Source organism: Scylla paramamosain, chromosome 24 (genome assembly GCF_035594125.1).
Source record: "Scylla paramamosain isolate STU-SP2022 chromosome 24, ASM3559412v1, whole genome shotgun sequence".
NCBI classification, from domain to species: domain Eukaryota; kingdom Metazoa; phylum Arthropoda; class Malacostraca; order Decapoda; family Portunidae; genus Scylla; species Scylla paramamosain.
Window position 1 is genome coordinate 20270608 of NC_087174.1, and position 22500 is coordinate 20293107.

General features: G+C 40.9%; 2 protein-coding genes across 6 annotated transcripts in view; both read left to right on the forward strand.

Annotated features, from left to right (window-relative positions):
• Positions 1–1117, forward strand: part of LOC135112860 (synembryn-A-like) — an 11918-nt gene extending 10801 nt beyond the window's left edge. Inside the window, exon 11 of the mRNA XM_064027761.1 lies at positions 1–1117. This exon is cut by the window's left edge and continues 3892 nt beyond it. The gene's annotated coding sequence lies outside the window, so the exon portion shown is untranslated.
• Positions 1118–4810: 3693 nt separating this feature from the next.
• Positions 4811–22500, forward strand: part of LOC135112861 (long-chain-fatty-acid--CoA ligase 1-like) — a 104482-nt gene continuing 86792 nt past the window's right edge. The window contains exons 1-2 of one of the 5 annotated variants that reach the window (XM_064027762.1): positions 7796–7942; positions 12304–12624. In XM_064027762.1, coding sequence (XP_063883832.1) covers positions 12333–12624 — 292 coding nt within the window. In that variant the 5' untranslated portion in view covers positions 7796–7942; positions 12304–12332. The other 4 variants (XM_064027764.1, XM_064027763.1, XM_064027765.1 and 1 more) reach the window with 4 other exon arrangements.

The following is a 22500-nucleotide window of genomic DNA, read 5'->3' on the forward strand; positions in this document are numbered from 1 at the left end:
TAGCAAGGATAAGTAGTCTGGGAACTTGTGCATCACAGTGTAGTACACCATCAGATCTGTGAGCAGATGGGCAGTCTCAGTGCTTATGCTGTGGTCAGTCATCTGCTTTACTTTCCTTAACACTTACAAGTCCCTAATTCAGCCTGACAACTGCTCATCTCAACCTTTACTATCCACTCCACCTTTGACAGTCTCTGCCTAGCCACCACCTCACTTCACCCTGCACTGCTCTGTTCTGACATGTTGTGGAAGATAAGCAATAGCAGTTTTCATGGTGAAGGTGTGATCACTGCCATAGATGATTTGTAATAAATGCACCATCACTTATAGTGTGCTGGGGTTATTGCTGTCAACCTCAGTTTTCTTTTAGGAATGACTAGCAGTACATATTTATACATTATTATCGATATACTACTGATTTCCTCTTTGAGCTGATTCAATTTACACTGTAGAACCAAACTTGCAGTAAGTGGGGATATATCTTTGCTGCAGTCTTCAGCTCTCAGTACTTATGACCAAGGAAATGTGCAAGACGAGACAGCATGTGCTTGTACACTACTGTCACTTACAACTCACCTGAAATACCAAAGGTGTCATTTGATATTAATTGCTCTTATAATGTGTGATTATTTTTTCATTCTTGTGTGTAAATTTCTTGACATAATTGACAGTTTTGAAAAGCTATTGGTGACTATTCCATTTGTAGATTAATGGATGTCTGTAAATAGCGTGTCGAATATAGAATTATGTACGTCTGTGTACATGACATAGTAAGATATGTTACATAATTTATTTACTGCAGTGTTTAATATATATATGTCAAATAATTCTCAGCAACATACTTTATGATTTGTCTGTAGTACTCACCATCTACTTTCATAATATATAAAAAGTAGATCATTGATGGAAATTGAAATACTTTTTTCTGCTATGCTTGTATATACATTTCTATATTTTGTCAATAAATTATGTAACTATCACAAATTTGGTAATTCAAGGAGGCTGAAAGTCCCATGTGCACCAGATGGTTAAGGTCTGATGTGTGTGTGTGTGTGTGTGTGTGTGTGTGTGTGTGTGTGTGTGTGTGTGTGTGTGTGTGTGTGTGTGTGTGTGTATGCACCATACCAGACCATACATCTTGTAGTAATTTTTTGGTCAATGTTAGTTGGTCTGTCATGTTTATATAAGTGACTATTGACCACATAATTTAACTAATATCTTTACTACACTTTATGTAATGGATCATTACAGTGCATTGCGTGACTGGATTGTGGAGCCTTCTCATTCGTCTCGCAGCATTGTTAAAGAGACTGTGGTGGACATGAGGCCTGATATCTAATAATATTTAAGCTTCTGTCCATTGTTTTATTATTTGCTGTCTGTTACTGGTTAAAAATATAAAAATTGCATATGTACCATAACATTATTTAATACATCTTGGTGTTTTGGAACTTGGATCTCTTGCCTTGACACTGTTAAGTACATTTGAATGTTTGTGCAATTTGAGCTAATGTTTCATCATTGGGAATGTCTAGCTTTGCCAGCCTCTCTTTATAGGGTTTATTGTATATATAAATGCATTAACTTTATTGCTCAATGCTTAACTGCTATTTTCACTGTCATGAACTTGGTGGGACACCAAAATGGTTATTCACATTTGATCTAAAAATTTTTATGTAAAAAAAGGAAAACTCAGTCTGTCGGTTGTAAGAGTATCAATGCCATAGATTTATATATATATATATATATATATATATATATATATATATATATATATATATATATATATATATATATATATATATATATATATATATATATATATTTTTTTTTTTATTTATTTATTTTTTTTATTTATTTATTTTTTTTATTTATTTTTTTTATTTTTTTTTTTATTCCAAGCTGAAAGTCCATACATATGTAGTGTGTTGAGACTGAGATTTGGTGAAATTGAGTTACAAGTTGGATCTTCTCTGGAAGTTTAGGCAAATATTTAAGCAAGTGTAGTAGATGCACTGTGCTGACATCCTTGTTAATATGGCCACAATATGGCTGTCCCTTGAACTACTTCATAAGTGAAGTGCTATGCTTTCCACCATGCCTAAAAATCCTAAATCAATCACTCAATATTCACCATGTGTTGGATTCATATTACTTCCAGGAAGAAGGAATTTGTGTTGTATTTTTCTCTATGGAATGGTCTGCAATATCATGTGAGCCTGAAGGCATTGGACACTGCTCTAGATTTTTATTGTTTTAAACAGAACTGCTACTCTCTCCATCTATGTCAGAATGGGGAGATTTATTGCTGGAATGGCATGTGAACATTATATGGAATCATGACTTGTGTTGACTAGAACATGTGGAACACATTTGAGTGAATGTCTGATAGTCAAATAATTACATACTTTGTTTTGAAAAGAGATCACCAGTGCATTAGGATAAATAATTCCTCCCAGGCATTCTTTTCAAACAGGGTAGGTCTCCCATAGCTCTCTTAAAAGTACTTACTTATGTATTATAGGTTTTGCATCAGTCCTGATTTTATTGGTTCTTTTTATGTGGGGGATGAATGAAACCAGAGTGTACAGTGAATAGGTAAGAGTAGGATGAGAGACCTCCAGGAAGCACCATGACACTCTTCAGTGAGCAGTGGTATATGATGCAGCTGTGTCTGTGGTTTTGGATACAGTGATTGAAATTACTGTAGATTTATGTGTATACATTATCCTCATCTTTCAAAGAAAATGTTTGTGAAAATTATTTTCAGGTCAGAACATATGTTGATTAAAATTTGTTGCTTATGTAATGTTCAGTGCACAGAATTGTGAAGTAGCTGAAGATAATTAAATCCCAGATGACTCTTTCATTCATGGCCTTATCAAGAAAACTTGTACGGTAGTATGAGGGATCTTCCTTCCTGTACAGTGTATGTTATATTCTTTACACTTTGGATTATATAGCTTTGGATGTACATAATGATAAGTAAATCACAAGTCAAGGGAAAGCTGTTGTATTGTGTGCATACATGCCACTGATGCTTATAAAGTGTTATTGGAAACACAGGAAACTTGGAACCAATAATAACTGATGTATGTACTTTTTATATGATAAGCTGTCAAGTGGAACTGTGGGGAATATGTAACATTTGATATCAAGGCCTTTGCTTTAGACAAGGAACAGCTTCACAAGCACTAGCTGAGATGAATCCTGCAACAATGTCACCATACTTCACATACCAGTATTGTTCCATGTAGGTAGTTCCACTTCATGGCTGACTGTACATAGTAGTTATGTAATGCTGAGTGTCACTTAATAGTAGCTCTATATATTCTAGATTATTTTACCTATTAATGTATGATATCTGTCATGTACTATTTTATGTTTGTTTCTACTTTTTTTATTTATTTATTTTTATTCATTCTTTTTCTCAGGAAGTGCATACAATTGTATTTAAATTATATTGAGTTTTAACAGTCAGTCATGCTTCAAAAAAATTGGACTAAACTAAATTTCACATGAGTCAATCAAGTTTGTGGTTTTAAAATCATCATAATCATAAACTGAATTGATTCAGTATTTGTATCCGATAGAAAGTTTGTTTATTTTTAATAACTGATTCATAGTAATACAAATTTAATTGCATTTTGAAAATTGACCCAATGTCAACATCTTTAAATTTGTGTGAATTGTCTCAACTAGGGAATGAAAATTATGACAGTTCCATCGTAAGTGAATGAAGTGATCAATTGGTGATGTAGGTTAAGCAGAACATTGGTTATCCTTGCAGGTACTGTACCTGTAAGTAGATTTTCAGAGTGATTGTTTCAACAGCAGCTACTGATGTTACTATATAATATTGTCATACAGTATTATTTTTATCTCATTGTTAATATTAATATTATTATTATTATTATTATTATTATTATTATTATTATTATTATTATTATTATTATCACCATATATTGGAGCGATGCTGTCCTGATTAAGCCACATAAGTACTGTATATTAATTAAAATATTGTTGTTATACCTAGTAGATAGTGTAAATTACTTAAAAATTCAGTATTCTCGTAATGAAGGTGAAAGTGGTGGTTGTTGTTATTACTATTATTATTATTATAATTATTACTATTATTATTATTATTATTATTATTATTATTATTATTATTATTATCATTATTATTATTATTATTATTATTGTTTATTTATTTAATTTTATTTAATTTTATTTATCTATTTATTTTTCCAGTTCTTTATGACTCCAAATGTATGTATACTCATATTACTTGTAGATGTGATGTGTTAACTGTCAAGGAGTCGCCATCATGGACCAAAACCTATATTAAAATCCTTACATGAGTTCACGGACTTTTGCTTCTACATATAATCCTATGTTACTTGCAGAACTGGTGAATATTTTCCGCGTCATGGTCAGCAACTAGCGAGGGCCTGCCGCTGCTTGGAGAAGAGTTCTTCGCTCTGTATTTGTTAGTGATAGTGCAGGCATGAAGGCGTGGTTAATACACAACACGGAATGTCCTATCAATGCACGTGGGAAAGGTAAACTGATAGGAGTTTTCTTTCCGTCAGCCGAAGGAGTGACCAGGTTAATGTTACATGGGAGGGAGTTGCCGATTGATGCATAACTGTAGCCTGTTTACCTAACTAGTACCCTTATCATATTTACATCTGCAAGTATGGATATGCATGCAGATCTGAAATGCTCAACACCTGCAAACACGGGTGATGCGATGGCGGTGATGTTAGTACGTTAAAATAAGGGTTCGTCAACCTGTGAAGCACGCGTGCGTAGGGAGGCGGTGTGCTGTCCTGCCGCAGCCACCGTGAGCCACACGGGCCACCAGTGACACATGGAACGTGTTACCAGTAGGTGGTGTGTGTGATCTCTGGGCCTCGGTCACTGATTGGAGTGTTGCATTTACGTAGGGATAAGTGCCGTGGAACATTCTGTATTAGTGTGTCGCCAGTTGTGTGTGATACACCTCACCCAGCGGAATCTTGTGCGTCACCAATGATGAGCGACATGGATGCAAGTGAGTTTATTCATATTTACTGGATGCTTGTGCACACCTGTGTAATGTATTACGGAGTATACATGTGTGCTGCTTTGCTGCGCACACATGCTGTGCAATTTATTTTATTTTCCCTTATGCACATGCGTTTCTAGATTGTTTAATGTGCACACCGTGATACTTGTTCGTGATTGTAGTTTTGAAAATCTGAAATATTTTTACACACACACACACACACACACACACACACACACACAGACACACACACGCACGCACGCATATATATATATATATATATATATATATATATATATATATATATATATATATATATATATATATATATATATATATATATATATATATATATATATATATATATATATATGTGTGTGTGTGTGTGTGTGTGTGTGTGTGTGTGTGTGTGTGTGTGTGTGTAAGTACGAAGACCCCATTCTGAGTCAGACCTGTCACAGCTGAAATTTTACGTACAAAATTTTCAAGTTCCAGTCGCGAAGATGTGATGGTTATGGTTGAGTGGCGCTGGATCCCTCAGTCATGTAGTGTGAATGCTGCACTGTGTGGTCGGCCTGGACCATAAAGCATTGGGTCATGTGCATCATAGCACTTTCGTGTGTGGCGGAAAGACAAAAGTATAAATAAATGTAAATATAAAACATCAAAATAGAGATATTTCCTTTCCTTGCTTATCTTCTTGAAGACAAGTGCTCGCTGGTTTGGTACTACGATGTGCCTAGTTAGTGCTTTGTATTTCTCATTTTGTGGGATATGCTTAGGCGATATAAACGAGTGTACCTGGCTCTCTTGGAGGGTTACCGAGTCCAACAGCTGGAATGTTGTTCGGCAACCGCGCGGGTCCGGGATCGATATGGAAGGCCCGCTCTGATTGGTTCTCGCGGGTCAGGCGATGCTCCCCTCCCACGGACGGACCAATCACAGTGCTCCAGTGTGTTTCAGTCCACAATTTCCTTTTTCACTTTATATAATCCACATGTACGCTTAATGTTGACTTTACATCAGTTGTGTTCATGTTTGTAAGTACTTGCTGATTCATTTTCCATCATATCTTGAGGTATCGAGGACGGAAGCACATCTATCGCTGGAAGACACGTCACTGGATATCAAGCGAAGTACAGTCATAATACCAGTACATAACATTACATAGTCAACACGTGAACACAAGGTACACCACGTAATTTCTCCAGCTGACTTATATTAGTTTGTTGGTTCACAAGTAATGAGTAGACTGTTGAGCGTTGCGCAGTGACAAGCATTGGCGTGACTCATTATTGTATACAGCATGTGTCAGAACGTGCGTGGATCTAAGTTAATGATATCACAAGTCATGAGAACACTGAAAGCAGACGTTCCTTCTACAAGACTTGTTCACCTGAATAATGGATCATGTTCTTCCACCTCGCCCCGAAGAGAGAGAGAGAGAGAGAGAGAGAGAGAGAGAGAGAGAGAGAGAGAGAGAGAGAGAGAACTAAATCTATCTGGACTGGTTGAGTTGCACTGCAGGGACTATTACAAGTACAATCGTGGTTCACTGCTCATTTTCGTTGATCGTCGCTTAGATTTCAGTCTCTTGGGTTTATTAATAGGGACACTAAAAAATTATCATGGTTCTATACATTTGCTATATTTGTAACACTGTCCAGCTAGGTCAAATGTAGCCTGAAACAGTATTCCTGCATAATCGTGTGTGTGTGTGTGTGTGTGTGTGAGACTGGACCATGGCGCCGTGACGTAGTTTCCGGTGGTGGGAGGGAGGGAGGGAGGGTTGTGATCTTTATATCTTATTAGTATAATTGCTGCAATCAATAACGTATCGCGCTAGACCAACGAAAAAAAAAGTTATGGAGGTCTGCTAACTGTTCCATGTCTATGCATAGCTCTCTCTCTCTCTCTCTCTCTCTCTCTCTCTCTCTCTCTCTCTCTCTCTCTCTCTCTCTCTCTCTCTCTCTCTCTCTCTCTCTCTCTCTGTGTGTGTGTGTGTGTGTGTGTGTGTGTGTGTGTGTGTGTAAAGGCAGTAAGAGTGTATATATAAAGGTATATAAAGTAAGTGTGTATATATAAAGGCAGTAAGAGTTAGCAGGGCGTGTTGCTTTATTGATTACAGCATATATATATATATATATATATATATATATATATATATATATATATATATATATATATATATATATATATATATATATATATATATATATATATAGTGTGTGTGTGTGTGTGTGTGTGTTCAAGATAGAGATGAGTAAAAAAAGTTCTGTTTGGTTACAAGGAGAGACATCGTTGACATCGTAGTCGTTCTTGCAACTACATCTGTCAAGCGCTTGATAAAGACATATACAGTATGAGTGCCTGTAGTAAGTTCAGCAGACGTGGTTACACCTGTCTGTCACATTATTATCTCAGATTAATTATAGGTATACCGTAAAACATGTATTATTCTGTAGCAGGTGCCAGAAGCTATTAATTTCTTCAATCACAAGTATATTGCAGAAAGTGCTTGGCACAAACACAATAATGGAAGAATTATATATTTTTGCACCGTAAAATGCTAGTTTGTTGAGTTAGGCGTGGTGGGTAAACGTGCTTCAACATTCGGTAACATGACAGTGAGGAACTGCACATGGGAGCAAATATTTGTGGGTGTTTGTCTGGAGTAAAGAAGAACGAGGACCCCTTGAGTGGGGGTGGGAGTGGGAGGTTGCCGATATGGGGGGGAGGGAGGAGGGGCGCCACCACGCGGTCTGCCATTCCGGCGACAGCGGCAATATCCTTGCTGGCTGCCAGTAGTGCTGTCTGCTCTCCTCTCGCGGCCCGCTACTGTGTCCGTGTGCTTCTGTTTGTCTTTTTGACAGTCACGGGCGTGGGGGACTGGTGAGATTGTTATTCCCCGGTAAAGGTGTATTGAACAGGCCGAGCTCTGAATGAGCCCTCAAACATAAACCTTAAAGCTGGTGGTGCAGCCTGGAACTGGTCTGTGACAGCAGTGAGGGGCTGTGTTGTCCGCCGGACCTCCATGTTCGAGGTGCTGGTGCTGGGGATTAGTGTATTTGTGCAGACGGTGAACAGAGAGACGTGTTAACGATCCACAGTGCACTAAGCTTAAGTGTAGTATAGTGCACTGTGTCTGATTGTGTGACAGAAAATGAGTCGGTGTATAATATTGTTTTCGTTATGTTTGTTCTGTGCCACAACGGGTCTTTGCCTTTCCAAGAATTGTTGAACTGCCATATTATGTTCACGTTACCTGAGAAGTGACACCAGGGATACATACTAATGCGGATCAATCTCAAGATTCAGGGCAGGATACACTGTGTAAATAACGTGTTCGTCTCAATGGCCATAATAATTCATAAATGCTTCTCATCAGAACAATTTTCGCCAGTCGTGTGTTGCCCGAGTTGGATTCAATGGATCAGGTGTATAAGAGTTTGGTTGCAGGAGCCGAGAATAGGTGTTCTCGTCGCCGCCGCTTGGCCGTGATGTTGCAGCACCACCTGCCACCGTGCCGCGCTGCCAGACGTGTACTTCATCCCGCAGGGTGCATGGAGAAGGATGCGTGAGGTGATAGTGGTGCTTAGTCACTGGTCCTAATTACCTCCTTCCTCGCAGACTCACTGATTGTCTTTAGGTCAGCCGCTTGAGTTTGGCAAAGCCTGTTTTATGGTTCACTGTTGACAGCAAAGAAATCCATAGTTGTCGACCAGTGCTTGATATTTTCAAGTAGTGAAGCAAGCATTCAGAAAAAAAAAAAAGTTTTTCATGTTTAACTAGGCATGTCATCTACCAGTATAAAAGTATGATGAGTAAGAGCACACATATTAATTGATCAAAAGTAAACTATCAAAGCTGCAGATGGAAATAAGTACGTAGGTGGGAGAAAGACGCGTGTGGAAATCCTGCTCATCTACGTAAGAGTATAGTGTTACCTTTATCATTGCGCCACGTTAATCCCCCCGCTTGTGTTTTATAAAGTTTAGTTTCACCAGGAAAATACTTGAGCTCTTAATGGACTCTGATGAACATGATCCTTGATCTTGACCGGCTGTGTGGTCGGCCGTCATTCGCTTGGATTTGCTCATCCTATCCGCTCCGCGTTTCCTGTGCTTGGTGGCAACAGAGGCGCCCGTCAGATGCGTGCGTTCAAGCAGTATGTGTGTGTGTGTGCGTGTGTATTGAAAGAGGAAGGGAAGACATGATGGGTTGAAAATCTTGTATTCAGAAGAATCAGTATTCTTAAGAATCAGTGTTCCGATATTCATACCTATTGCTGTAATTGATCATTCCGCACCGGTACCAGCATCACTTTTGCTGCTACTACTATTTTTTTTCGACGGTGAGGTTGAGAGGGGGACACACAGACGAAGACATATCGTTAGCACTGCCATGATACATTCCGAGTCCCATATTGTCCTTGAATGTCACAGGAACCACGCCACAGGACACCACCCCTTCTCTGGTGCCTTCCCTCTCTGCCTGCTTTCCTCACCCCGCGCGTGGCCCACCGGCCGTTGCACCATTGAGTAGCTGTGTGTGTGTGTGTGTGTGTGTGTGTGTGTGTAAAAGTTTCCGTCTGGAGCATAATCGTGCCCTTGTCTCCATCACGTGCCGTTCTCGCCTTCCCAGTCGCTTCCCTTTACTTCCCCCCTTGCCCCCTTCCTGTCTCTGATACCCTTTCTCTTACTGTTCAGTTCCCTTGCATTTTCTTGTTTCTTGACAATTATCATCAGTTGTTGTAAGGGTGGCGTGTGTTGGTATTTGCTTGACATCTGCTTAAGAAAATTCCTTTATTTTTTCCTCCACACAAGTTTAAAGTCAGGGAAAGGGAGAGGTTTGTGGTCTTGTGAAACTGGACCATGCAGAGGTTCTATATATCTGTTATTCGCTTCAATCCACACGCACACACACACACACACAAAAAAAAAAAAAATAATAATAGTAAAAAAAATAAATAAAATAAAATGCCTCAGTGTGGGCTGGATAATTTCTTTAAATCTTTGTCTTCATATGAGAGTTGAGCTGGTTTCTAACTCTAATCGATAGAAATTAACCCTGCTTCTCCCAAGTGGCGCCACTGGCATGTCGAGTGCAGCAGTGTTGGGTATTGATAGAAGGGATAAGGTTAGAAGTTGATGCTTGGTCATCCCGGCTTTTACAGTCAATGACCTCTGCTGGGAAGAAAACTCGCCAAATCAGCTTTCTCTCTCTCTCTCTCTCTCTCTCTCTCTCTCTCTCTCTCTCTCTCTCTCTCTCTCTCTCTCTCTCTCTCTCTCTCTCTCTCTCTCTCTCTCTCTCTCTCTTCTACATTCCGTCTCTAGCCGCCCCCAACCAAGCAACGGCCGCCAGACAGGGCCATTCCCCGCTCAGTGTAGGCAGTGTGTGTAGGTGTGGGCAGACAGCTCTATGGCCCAAGTGCTGGTGCAGATACCATTAGCTTAATTCATCCCGTTTGGAAACTTTTAGTGGTTTTTCCCAATCAGAGTGTCAAGTATGGGAGACTAACAGCAACACTGAACATGACAACACGAGACTCAGCCGCCGTGGTTAGTGTTACAGCTCAGTGTTGGCGCGCCAATTTGTGGAGTGTTGGACGCCAGACGGGGTTAAGAGTGTTTCCCTTTGTTTTGAATTGTCTCGCGGGATGCCTCTATCGATTGCATGACTGAGGTAAACACGTGTAAAGAGCAGTGTGTGTTCAGACGGCACTCTCAGCTCCCGGGCCGGCCGGCGCGATTTAGCTGTGGCGGGCTTTGTTTTGGGTGGGTATGGGAGGTGCGTGGTGAGAGGGGCCGCGTCGGAAGATCAGGGACAGCCCACGACCGCGCCCGGAAAGGTCTGGCCTGAGGGAATTGTTAAAGTATGTTGACCATGGTGGTATTGTTGTGGTAGTGATAATAATTTTCGTAGTCACTTCAGTAGTAGTAGTAACCTATTTGGTGGCAGTGATAGTAAGAATATCAGTATGTAATGATTTTGGTGATAAAGCAATGTTTAATAGTAGAAACACAATAGCAGCAGTACTTAATAACATCTTATTTATTGAAGTAATGTTTTGCCTTACCTGCAAACCACGAACACCTCGAAACCACAACTTAACACTACGAAACTTAAATGGCACTTGGCACTTAGCCTAAAACCAAACAACCTTCTCTCACTCTAACAGGAGAGAGAAGAAAGACAACATTACGGATCATAACTCAAGGGAGCAGGTGTCACAGTGCATTCACCCGCTCAAACCTTGTATATAGTGTGAAGCCTGACTGACATGGTGTACCTCATCGGTAGTGTCTGGGTGCCTCCTGTGATCGACCCTCACGTCTGCTTGATATGATGTACGGGAGGGAAGTAAGGAGGAGGATATGAGATGCAGCAGACGCCTCCACCCACCTTTTTTTTTTTTACTTACTTTTTGACCCGTCTCTTTGTCCTTCGCCCCGGGAGAGTGGAGGGAGAGGGAGAATAACAGCCGGTGTGCACGCAAGGAAGGAGAGAGGGAGAGGGAGGGATGACAGGAGAACCGAGAGTGCAGATTGGGTAGTTTTTGTTTGGTGTGTGTGTGTGTGTGTGTGTGTGTGTGTGTGTGTGTGTGTGAGAGAGAGAGAGAGAGAGAGAGAGAGAGAGAGAGAGAGAGAGAGAGAGAGAGAGAGAGAGAGAGAGAGAGAGAGAGAGAGAATGCAAATTATTATTTTTTTTGTGTGCTGCTGAGAATGGTTGTGTGTGTGTGTGTGTGTGTGTGTGTGTGTGTGTGTGTGTGTGTGTGTGTGTGTGTGTGTGTGTACGTACGTACGTACGTACGTATGCATGCGTGTCGGCTAGCTTGCGTGGGTGCGCTTTTGCAGAAGCGTGTGCCTCCCAAGTATGATTTAACGATGTTTGAGGCTCTCGCTTGTGGCGAGGAGGAGCCGTGACTCACCACTTGGGAGGCGGGCACGAGAGCTGAGGTGCGGGGCCTGCCTGTGTCTAGACTTGAGAAATCCCTTCCGATAAATTCACATACGTCAGCCGTGTATCATATGATGTTAAATGTGATGTCAAAACGTATTCTAAGAGGGTCATCATGTATGCTATGCCATGACAAGTATCTGCTGAGTATGAAATAAACATCCTCATGCAAGAGGCTGAGAGGCATTATCAAGTTGATATCAGTAACCTTGGGTAGAAAGCAGAGGATGGTGTCTGCCTGTGTGGGCATGAAACCGGTAACAAGTAGCATGCTAATGGTATTCTGCTCTCAGGAAAACATAACAAATCGTGTAAGTGAGACATGAGTGGTCTGTGGGAAGCCGCATCAAAGGGCGTTGCGGGGGCAGAGGCGACCGGGAGCACACTGGAGGCAGCGGCGGGGCGCGTGTCTGAGGGCGCAGCTCAAGTGATGGCAGGTGGGAGGAGTGTGTTAACCTCGGCCGCTGATGGAGCAGAGGGCGTGGCGTCATCCATCAGCGAGGGTGCCCATCTTATGGGGTCTGCGGTAGACACGGCGGGAAGTGCCCTACAGGAGACCAAGGGCGCCCTCGCCAACCTGACCCTACCCGTCACCGCAGAGGCTAAGCCGAAAAGTAAGGCCCAGTGATTTTTTTCTGAGTGACTAACATGTTGAGTGATGCCTGGGATTACAGTAAGCCACGGTGCAGGACTGGCTGGTGTGTGCACGTTGTTCTAAGGAACCATATTCTGGAACACTTCCGCGCCTCACCTTCACTAAATTTAAAAGGCTGTAGTTGAAGTTACATGAGTTTTTAAGGGTGTTTTTATGGTTCTAGTGACAGGTTAACAAGATTTCTATATTACTAACAGGAGAAACACTCTTGAGAACCAGGTTAATCATCTCTGGCCTTTGAAAATTAATCGTGGTGAGAGAGCAAAGCGTTTCAAAATACTGCTTCTAACACTCCAGTCGCTGTCTCCACGCACCCCCGGCCCGTGCATGGGAGGACCGGGAGTGGGATTCAGGAGGTGTTCTGTAAATAGTGAGATTATTAATAGTCAGTGGGTATCGCGGTCCAGCCGCGTCGCGATATGGGGACGTGTGCTGGCTGGCTGAAATCATGTGCCAGTTATTCCTTTGTGTGTGTGTGTGTGTGAGAGAGAGAGAGAGAGAGAGAGAGAGAGAGAGAGAGAGAGAGAGAGAGAGAGAGAGAGAGAGAGAGAGAGAGAGAGACTTTACCTCCTCTTAGCGACACACACACACACACACACACACACACACACACATTTACAAATAAGTTTCCCAGTAGAATGTCACAGGCGTCGATTTTATTGCTGTTAGCCTCTACTTAATGGAACAACAACAGACCATTAGATTATTTACACCCGCGTGTTTAAAAACAGTGAATTAATTTATCAGTGCGCAGAATTTGTTAGTAATGAATAATACAGTAATGGGTAATACAGATTAGTATGAATTAGGCATACACTGACGTGGTACGATGGGCCACGGGGCTGTCTCTTTCTACAGTGGTCCCATGGAATTAAGAACCATCGTATTCTGAAACACGTGACTTCTGTCTCGGACCGCCACTGCATTCAAAAGGCTTTAGCTGAAGTTACACGGGTTTTTAAAGGTGTTTTTACGGTTTTAATGATAGAGTAACAAGATTTCTACATTATTAAAAGTAGAAACAGTCCTGAGAACCCGAGAAATCTTTTCTGACCTTTGAAAATCGTGGTGAAAGAGCAAAGCGTTTCAGAATACGGGCTTAAGAGTGTAAATGATGATGTGAGTGAGTATGCGATGCCTTGCTGGGTCACCTTGTGAGGGGTTGCCGGCCTGGTATAGAGATAAATAGATGAATTAGGCGTCATTGTCCTACCTGCTATATCGGAGTATTGGTGAAACATTTTATATACCCCACCGAGTCTTGTTGAGGCGACCCACAACACAACACTCACTACCCGAGTCACTTATCGCTGCTCCAGTCCCCTCTCACCTTCCTAGTTACCGGCCCGTATTCTTGTTGCCCTTCGTTGCCCTAGTTACAAATGTCTTAAGCAACGGTCACCTGTTGGTATTAAAAAAATATTATTATTATTGTTATTATTATTGTTATTGTTATTACCAATTATTATTATTATTATTATTATTATTATTATTATTATTATTATTATTATTAGTAGTAGTAGTAGTAGTAGTAACACTAGTAGTAGTAGTACTAGTAGTAGTAGTAGTAGTAGTAGTAGTACTAGTAGTAGTAGTAGTAGTAGTAGTAGTAGTAGTAGCAGTAGCTAGTAGTAGTAGTAGTAGTAGTAGTAGTAGTAGTAGTAGCAGTAGTTAGTAGTAGTAGTAGTAGTAGTAGTACTAGTAGTAGTACTAGTAGTAGTAGTAGTAGTACTAGTAGTAGTACTAGTAGTAGTAGTAATAGTAGTAGTAGTAATAGTAGTAGTAGTAATAGAACTAGTAGTAATAGTAGTAGTAGTAATAGTACTAGTAGTAATAGTAGTAGTAGTAATAGTACTAGTAGTAATAGTAGTAGTAGTAGTAGTAGTAGTAGTAGTAGTAGTAATAGTAGTAGTAGTACTAGTAGTAGTAGTAGTAGTAGTAGTAGTAGTACTAGTGGTAGTAGTACTACTACATAAAAAAAAAAGATGTAGTAGCAGCAGAATTTGTAGAAGTATCAGCAACAGTAGTAGAAGAAGCAGCAGTAGTAGTAGTAGCAGTAGTAGTAGTAGTAGTAGTAGTAGTAGTAGTAGTAGTAGAAGTAGCAGCAGCAGTAGTAGTAGCAGCAGCAGCAGCAGCAGCAGCAGCAGCAGCAGTAGTAGTAGAAGTAGCAGCAGTAGTAGTAGCAGCAGCAATAATAGAAGTAGCAGCAGTAGTAGTAGCAGCAGCAGTAGTAGAAGTAACAGCAGTAGTAGTAGCAGCAGCAGAAGCAGCAGCAGCAGCAGCAGCAGCAGTAGAAGTAGCAGCAGTAGTTGTAGCAGCAGCAGCAGCAGCAGTAGTAGAAGTAGCAGCAGTAGTTGTAGCAGCAGCAGTAGTAGAAGTAGCAGCAGTAGTAGTAGCAGCAGCAGCAGCAGTAATAGTAGCAGCAGCAGCAGCAATACTAGTAGCAGCAGCAGCAGCAGCAGTAATAGTAGCAGCAGCAGCAATAATAATAGTAGCAGCAGCAGTAGTAGAAGTAGCAGCAGTAACAATAGAAGCAATAGTAGTAGTAGTAGTAGCAGCAGCAGCAGCAGCAGCAGCAGCAGCAGCAGCACCCTCACCTATACAAAAAGCAGCAGTAGCGTGAGGATTAAAAACAAGCAGGTCACTTGAAACAACGGCTTAGTCCAGTAATTCCTTTAATGAAGGGCGTGCTTGGTTCCCTCCCCGCCAGCACACCCTTGACTGGGCCTGTCAGCGCCGCGGGACACCACAAACACCACGCATTCTGAAACACGCCACGGCAGCTCAGAATGTTAGATAGCTTTTTTATTGATTTTATTGTTTTAATTATTTATTTTCTTTGTATGTGTGTGTGTGTGTGTGTGTGTGTGTGTGTGTGTGTGTGTGTGTTAAGGTATTCTTTTGTGCTCTTCCTGTGATTGTTATTTCTTGCGTGTATGGTTTACATGATCTACAAAAGTTTTATATATATATATATATATATATATATATATATATATATATATATATATATATATATATATATATATATATATATATATATATATATATATATATATATATATATATATATTGTATTTTTAATCTGGTGACTGCTGGTGCTTCTCCTTTGATTTAATAAGAATGCTGAGGTGCAAGCTTAGCACATGATTTGGAAGGCAACACTAACAAATAAGATTCATGGAATAATTTAAGCCTTTTTGTGTCACAAGTTTTATTTCTGCTCAATAAAGTCACTTGAATTACTGAAGGTGAGCAACACGTGTCATAAAATCATTAGCACTGACAGAGTTAAATAAGAATACTTGTATACATTAAATAAATTACTTTAATCTTCCATTTATTTAGTCTTAAACACCTTGCACCTTCATTAAGACCATTTTCAAAGGCCACATTTGATCGGTCGGGTTCTCACAGTGTGTTTTCTACTGATGAGATAAAATCTATGTTAAATTATCACTAGAATCATGAAAGAACGTAAGAAAATAAGGGAAGCTGCAAGAAGCCGTCATGCCTGAAACAAGATATATTGAGTTATATCATCGTAACGCCGCTTGAGTTGCTGGAGTGAGGCAACGTGTCATAAAGCCTTTAACACTGACAAGCTTAAACAATAATACTTCTATATATGAAATAAATAACTTTAATCTTACATTTATTGCCTCTTAGTCTTAAACACACCACACCTTCCTGAAGTCTATATTCAAAGGCCACAGAGATGCTCAGTCGTGTTCCCAGTGTGTGTTTCTAGTTGGTGATGCAGAATCCATGTACAGCTATCACCAGAATCACAAAGAACATAAGAATATAAGGGAAGTTGCAAGAATCCGCCCGGTTTACGTGGCAGTCCCTGTATGAACCATGCCTACACCTATTTCCACTTATCTTCATCCATAAGTAATTCACCACTAACAACTTGATTACTAAGTCTGTTTCAGTCCTACCACCATCTGACCCACTTGAACACTTGAACAGCTCTTAGATTAAATAAGGTAGGAATAACTTAAGGTGTGTTGTGTGTTATCCCTTGTACTCCTTTTTTTAAGCCCTTACACAAGACACACCAAGTCACAGCGCCGTAACACGTGTATTGCCTCGCTGAATACATGACACAGATGGATAAGCCGCGCTGTTCTTGTGTTCCTACGAGATGAAACGTGACTGCATCGTAAAACACGCTCTCTCTCTCTCTCTCTCTCTCTCTCTCTCTCTCTCTCTCTCTCTCTCTCTCTCTCTCTCTCTCTCTCTCTCTCGTTATAAAACGTATCGTGCTTTTAAATATGAGATTTTTTTTTTCCAGTGAGTTTTTCTTATTTTTTTAGTCGGTATAAAAACAGGTATCACGTATTTGACTGGTGAATATTTCTCTCTCTCTCTCTCTCTCTCTCTCTCTCTCTCTCTCTCTCTCTCTCTCTCTCTCTCTCTCTCTCTCTCTCTCTCTCTCTCTCTCTCTCTGGGTACAAAACGTATCGTGCTTTTGACATTGAGGTTTTTCTGATTTTTTTTCTCTCGCTAGGTGATTTTTTTATTTTATTTTTTTTTTCTCCGGTATAAAAACATATCACGCATTTGGCTGTTGAGTTTCTCTCTCTCTCTCTCTCTCTCTCTCTCTCTCTCTCTCTCTCTCTCTCTCTCTCTCTCTCTCTCTCTCTCTCTCTCTCTCTCTCTCTCTCTCTCTCTCTCTCTCTCTCTCTCTCTCTCTCTCTCTCTCCCCGTCTGTCTGTCTCCCCTCTCCCCCTTCCCGGAATAAACCACGTCATGCTTCTGACATTGAGTTTTCTTATTTTTTTTTCCTTTCAGAAAAAAAACACATTTGACTGACTTTTTTCCCTTCTTTTTTATATTTCTTCTAAATAAAAGAGCCACATCACGGTGAGCGATATAGGATCATAAAAGCATAAAGAAAAAAAGGTAAAATTGCAGGAAGTCAGCAGAAACTAATGGCAATATATCGTCCCATAGGTGTGAATGAAGCTGTAGTCTCTTCACTCAGGCAAAGGAAGGAAATCTACATAAAAACATAATAAAATAAGGGAAGGTGCAAGAACTCGGTAAGTATACAAAAGATATCTATTCAAGAACATAAGAAAATAAAAAGGTGAAAAAACTAAGGCCGGTACTCATACATATGAATGAAAGAACCCAGAGCAGTGACGCGTGGCAGGTGAAAGTGAAGGGTCCCTTAACACCCCACTCAGTAACTAGCTGGGTGTTCATAAGCTGGGCGTTCTTTGCAAGGTCATAGGGAAGAATGCAGTTGGGAAGGTAATGGGAGAGAGAGAGAGAGAGAGAGAGAGAGAGAGAGAGAGAGAGAGAGAGAGAGAGAGAGAGAGAGAGAGAGAGAGAGAGAGAGAGATGTTTTGTGTGAGATTGGTGACACGAGGCAGGTGAATGTGAACAGACCCTTAACACGCTGGGCTTTCTTTGCAAGGTTATGGGGGAAGAACGCAAGTAGGAAGGTAATGGTGGGGGAAAGATGTTTTTTTTTCCCTCCCTCAGGTTGGTGTCGCAGCAGTTGGCAGCGTGTGTTATGGGTGTGAGTGTTGGCGTTTCTGCTTAGGACAGCCTTGCGTGCCTCGAGCTTCTATTTTCACTAGGCGGGCACGTGGAATTGTTGAAGGACAGTGTTAGCAACATGACAAGACTTCCCCCAAACACACACACACACACACACACACACACACACACACACACACACACACACACACACACACACACACACACACACACACACACACACACACACACACACACACACACACACACACACACACACACACACACACACACACACACACACTCTCTCTCTCTCTCTCTCTCTCTCTCTCTCTCTCTCTCTCTCTCTCTCTCTCTCTCTCTCTCTCTCTCTCTCTCTCTCTCTCTCTCTCTCTCTCTGATCACCCAAGGAAATGTATTTTCAAACATTTCAGCATCTAATCTCAATTCAGCATACTTTAGTTTAAACTATTCGAGTTTTCAGACGTTTTCTCAATTACAGTAATAGTTTAACATGTATTCTACACCATCAAGAGAGAAAACACCCATGAAAACCGGACTTATCATCTCTGTGGCCTTTGAAAACAATTTTGATTAGACTAAGGGCAATATTCTGAAACACTTGGCCTTCTATCTCCACTAATTACAGTAGGCTCTAATGGAAGCTGAAGGGGGTTTTCAAGGAGGTTTTCGTGATTCTAGTGATATATTACTAAGTATTCTACATTTACAGTGGGAAAAAACATCTGTGAGAATCCGATTAATTCTCTTTGTGGGTTCTGAAAATAGTCGCGATGTGAGAATAGAACGTTTAAGAATAAGGGGTCTGAAATGCTTCAAAATACGAGGTTAGGACTAAGGCCCATATTCAGAAACGCTCTGCTCTCCCGCCACGACTATTTTCAAAGGTCACAGAGACGAATAACCGGATTCTCAAGTGTGTTTCTCCTGTTAATTGTGCAGAAATCTTGTTTATATGTTAGTAGAACCATTAAAAAACACCCTTAAAAACACGTATAGCTTCCATCATCAGAATCTCATGCGCTGTATATTTCTCCGGAACCATGCCAAGTCTGTTCTCCAACTAGCCAAAAACTCATTTATTAATAGAAAGTGTCAAAATCTTTCAAGATCTAACTCTCCTCGTGACTTCTGGCATCTAGCCAAAAATATCTCCAATAACTTTGCATCTTCTTTCCCTCCTTTTTTTCAGCCAGATGGCACCACTGCTATCACATCTATTTCTAAAGCTTCGCTCAAACCTTTGCTAAAAAATCTACCTTGGACGATTCTGGGCTTGTTCCTCCCTCTCCACCCTCTGACTACTTCATGCTACCTATTAAAATTCTTGGCAATGAAGTTTTCTATGCCCTCGCTGGCTTAAACCCTCAGAAGGCTTATGGACCTGATGGAGTCCCTTCTATTGTTCTCCGAAACTGTGCCTCCGTGCTTGCACCTTGCCAAGTCAAACTCTTTCAACTCTGTCTGTCAACATCTACCTTTCCTTCTTGCTGGAAGTTTGCCTATATTCAGCCTGTTCCTAAAAAGGGTGACCATTCTAATCCCTCAAACTACCGTCCTATTGCTTTAATTTCCTGGCTGTCTAAAGTTTTTGAATCTATCCTCAACAGGAAGATTCTTAAACATCTATCACTTCACAACCTTCTATCTGATCGTCAGTATGGGTTCCGTCAAGGCCGCTCTACTGGTGATCTTCTGGCTTTCTTTACTGAGTCTTGGTCATCCTCTTTTAGAGATTTTGGTGAAACTTTTGCTGTTGCTTTGGACATATCAAAAGCTTTTGATAGAGTCTGTCACAAAGCTTTGATTTCCAAACTACTCTACTACGGCTTCTATCCTTTTCTCTGTAACTTCATCTCGAGTTTCCTTTCTGACCGTTCTATTGCTGCTCTGGTAGACGGTAACTGCTCTTCTAAATCTATTAACAGTGGTGTTCCTCAGGGTTCTGTCCTGTCATCCACTCTATTCTTATTATTCATGAATGACCTTCTAAACCAAACTTCTTATCCTATCCACTCCTAAGCTGATGATACCACCCTGCACTTTTCCACGTCTTTTCATAGACGTCCAACACTTCAGGAAGTAAACATTTCACACAGGGAAGCCACAGAACGCTTGACTTCTGATCTTTCTAAAATTTCTGATTGGGGTAGAGCAAACTTGGTATTGTTTAATGCCTCAAAAACTCAATTCCTCCATCTATAAACTCGACACAACCTTCCAGACAGCTATCCCCCTCTTCGTCATTGACACTCAACTGTCCCCCTCTTCTACACTGAACATCCTCGGTCTGTCCTTTACTTATAATCTGAACTGGAAACTTCACATCTCATCTCTAGCTAAAAACAGCTTCTATGAAGTTAGGTGTTCTGAGACGTCTCTGCCAGTTTCTCTAAACCCCCCCAGCTAACTCTGTACAAGGGCCTTATCCGTCCATGTATGGAGTATGCTTCACATGTCTGGGGGGTTCCACTCATACTGCTCTTCTAGACAGGGTGGAATCAAAAGCTTTTCGTCTCATCAACTCCTCTCCTCTAACTGACTGTCTTCAGCCTCTCTCTTATCGCCGCAATGTTGCATCTCTAGCTGTCTTCTGCCGCTATTTTCATGCTAACTGCTCTTCTGATCTTGCTAACTGCATGCCTCCCCTCCTCCCGCGGCCTCGCTGCACAAAACTTTCTTCTTTTTCTCACCCCTATTCTGTCTACCTCTCTGGTGCCAGAGTTAACCAGTATTCTCAATCATTCATCCCTTTCTCTGGTAAACTCTGGAACTCCCTGCCTGCTTCTGTATTTCCACTCCCTATGACTTGAATTCCTTCAATTATTGACTACCGCTTTGGATCCTTTTATGGGACTGGCATCTCAGTGAGCTTTTTTTTTTTTAATTGGATTTTTGTTGCTCTTGGCCAGTGTCCCTCCTACATAAAAAAAAAAAAAAAGTAGAGCCTTTTAAAATTATACAGAGGCGGTGCGGTATAGAAGCGTTTCAGAATACAGTCCTTAATACCATCACACCTGTGACAGACGTGTACAGGTGAGCGTTTAGTGACGTGAGCACTGAGGAGAGACGAGTACTGTGACGTGCTGACGGTTGGCTGAGGACTTAGGGAGGGCGGAAATATATATACCTTGCAAAAACAGACGTGCATGCTGAGCTGTTTTGCTCTCAAGGGCAGCGTGGCAATGTGTTCGCTGTGCTTTTATGTAAACTGTGAGCCACCAATACTGACTGGTTCTGTGGTGTGAGGTCATGTTATGCTGGGTGTGTTACTGAGGGAGGGGGTCTGCAGGAGGCGGTGAAGGAGGAGGAAGAGGAGGACGAGGAGGAGGAGAAGGAGGAGGAGGAGGAGGAGGAGGAGGAGGAGGAAACTAATGTCACGTGGGGAAAATGAATTTGTAGTGCTATGTTAAGTCTAAATTCGTGCCTGTTATTATTACTATTTATTATTATTATTATTATTATTATTATTATTATTATTATTATTATTATTATTATTACCATTATTGTTATTGTTATTGTTAGTTATTATTATTATTATTACTATTATTATTATTATTATTATTATTATTATTAATATTATTATTATTATTATTATTATTATTATTATTATTATTATTAGATGCATCCTTTCTTTAGTCATACCTTTTTTATTCCTTTTCTCTCATTTTCTTTCTCTCCTTTCTTCTCTTTTTTCCTTTCTTTCCTTCACTTCTCTTCCTTTCTTCCTTCCATCCTCCCTTTGTTTCTTCCTTTTCTATTGTCTTCCTCTATTTCTTCTCTCCTCCCTCCCTCCTTCTCTTCCTTCCTTGCTCCCTTCCTTCCTTCCCTCCTTCCTTCCTTTCTTCCTTCCCTATTCTCTTTCTTTATTTTTTTCCCTCCTTCCCCTCTTCTTCCTTCCCTGCTCCCTTCCTTTCTTCCTTCCATCCTTCCTTCTCTATTCTCTTCTTTTATTCCTTCCCTCCTCCCTCCCTCCCTCCCCCTCCTCCTTCCTTCCCTCCCTCTCCTCCCTTCTTCCTTCCTTCTCTCTTCCTTTCCATATGCCACGTCAGTATTTTCTATTATTTCTCTCTTCTTTTCCTTCCGCATTCTCTCTCTCTCTCTCTCTCTCTCTCTCTCTCTCTCTCTCTCTCTCTCTCTCTCTCTCTCTCTCTCTCTCTCTCTCTCTCTCTCCATTGGTTCTTATTCACTGTCTCCTTTCCTCTTCCTTGCCCATTTTTTATCTTTACTGCTCCTTAACTCCCTCCCTTCCTCCCTCCCTCCCTCTCTTCTCCACCGCATTATCTTTCCTTCCTCCTCCTCCTCCTCCTCCTCCTCC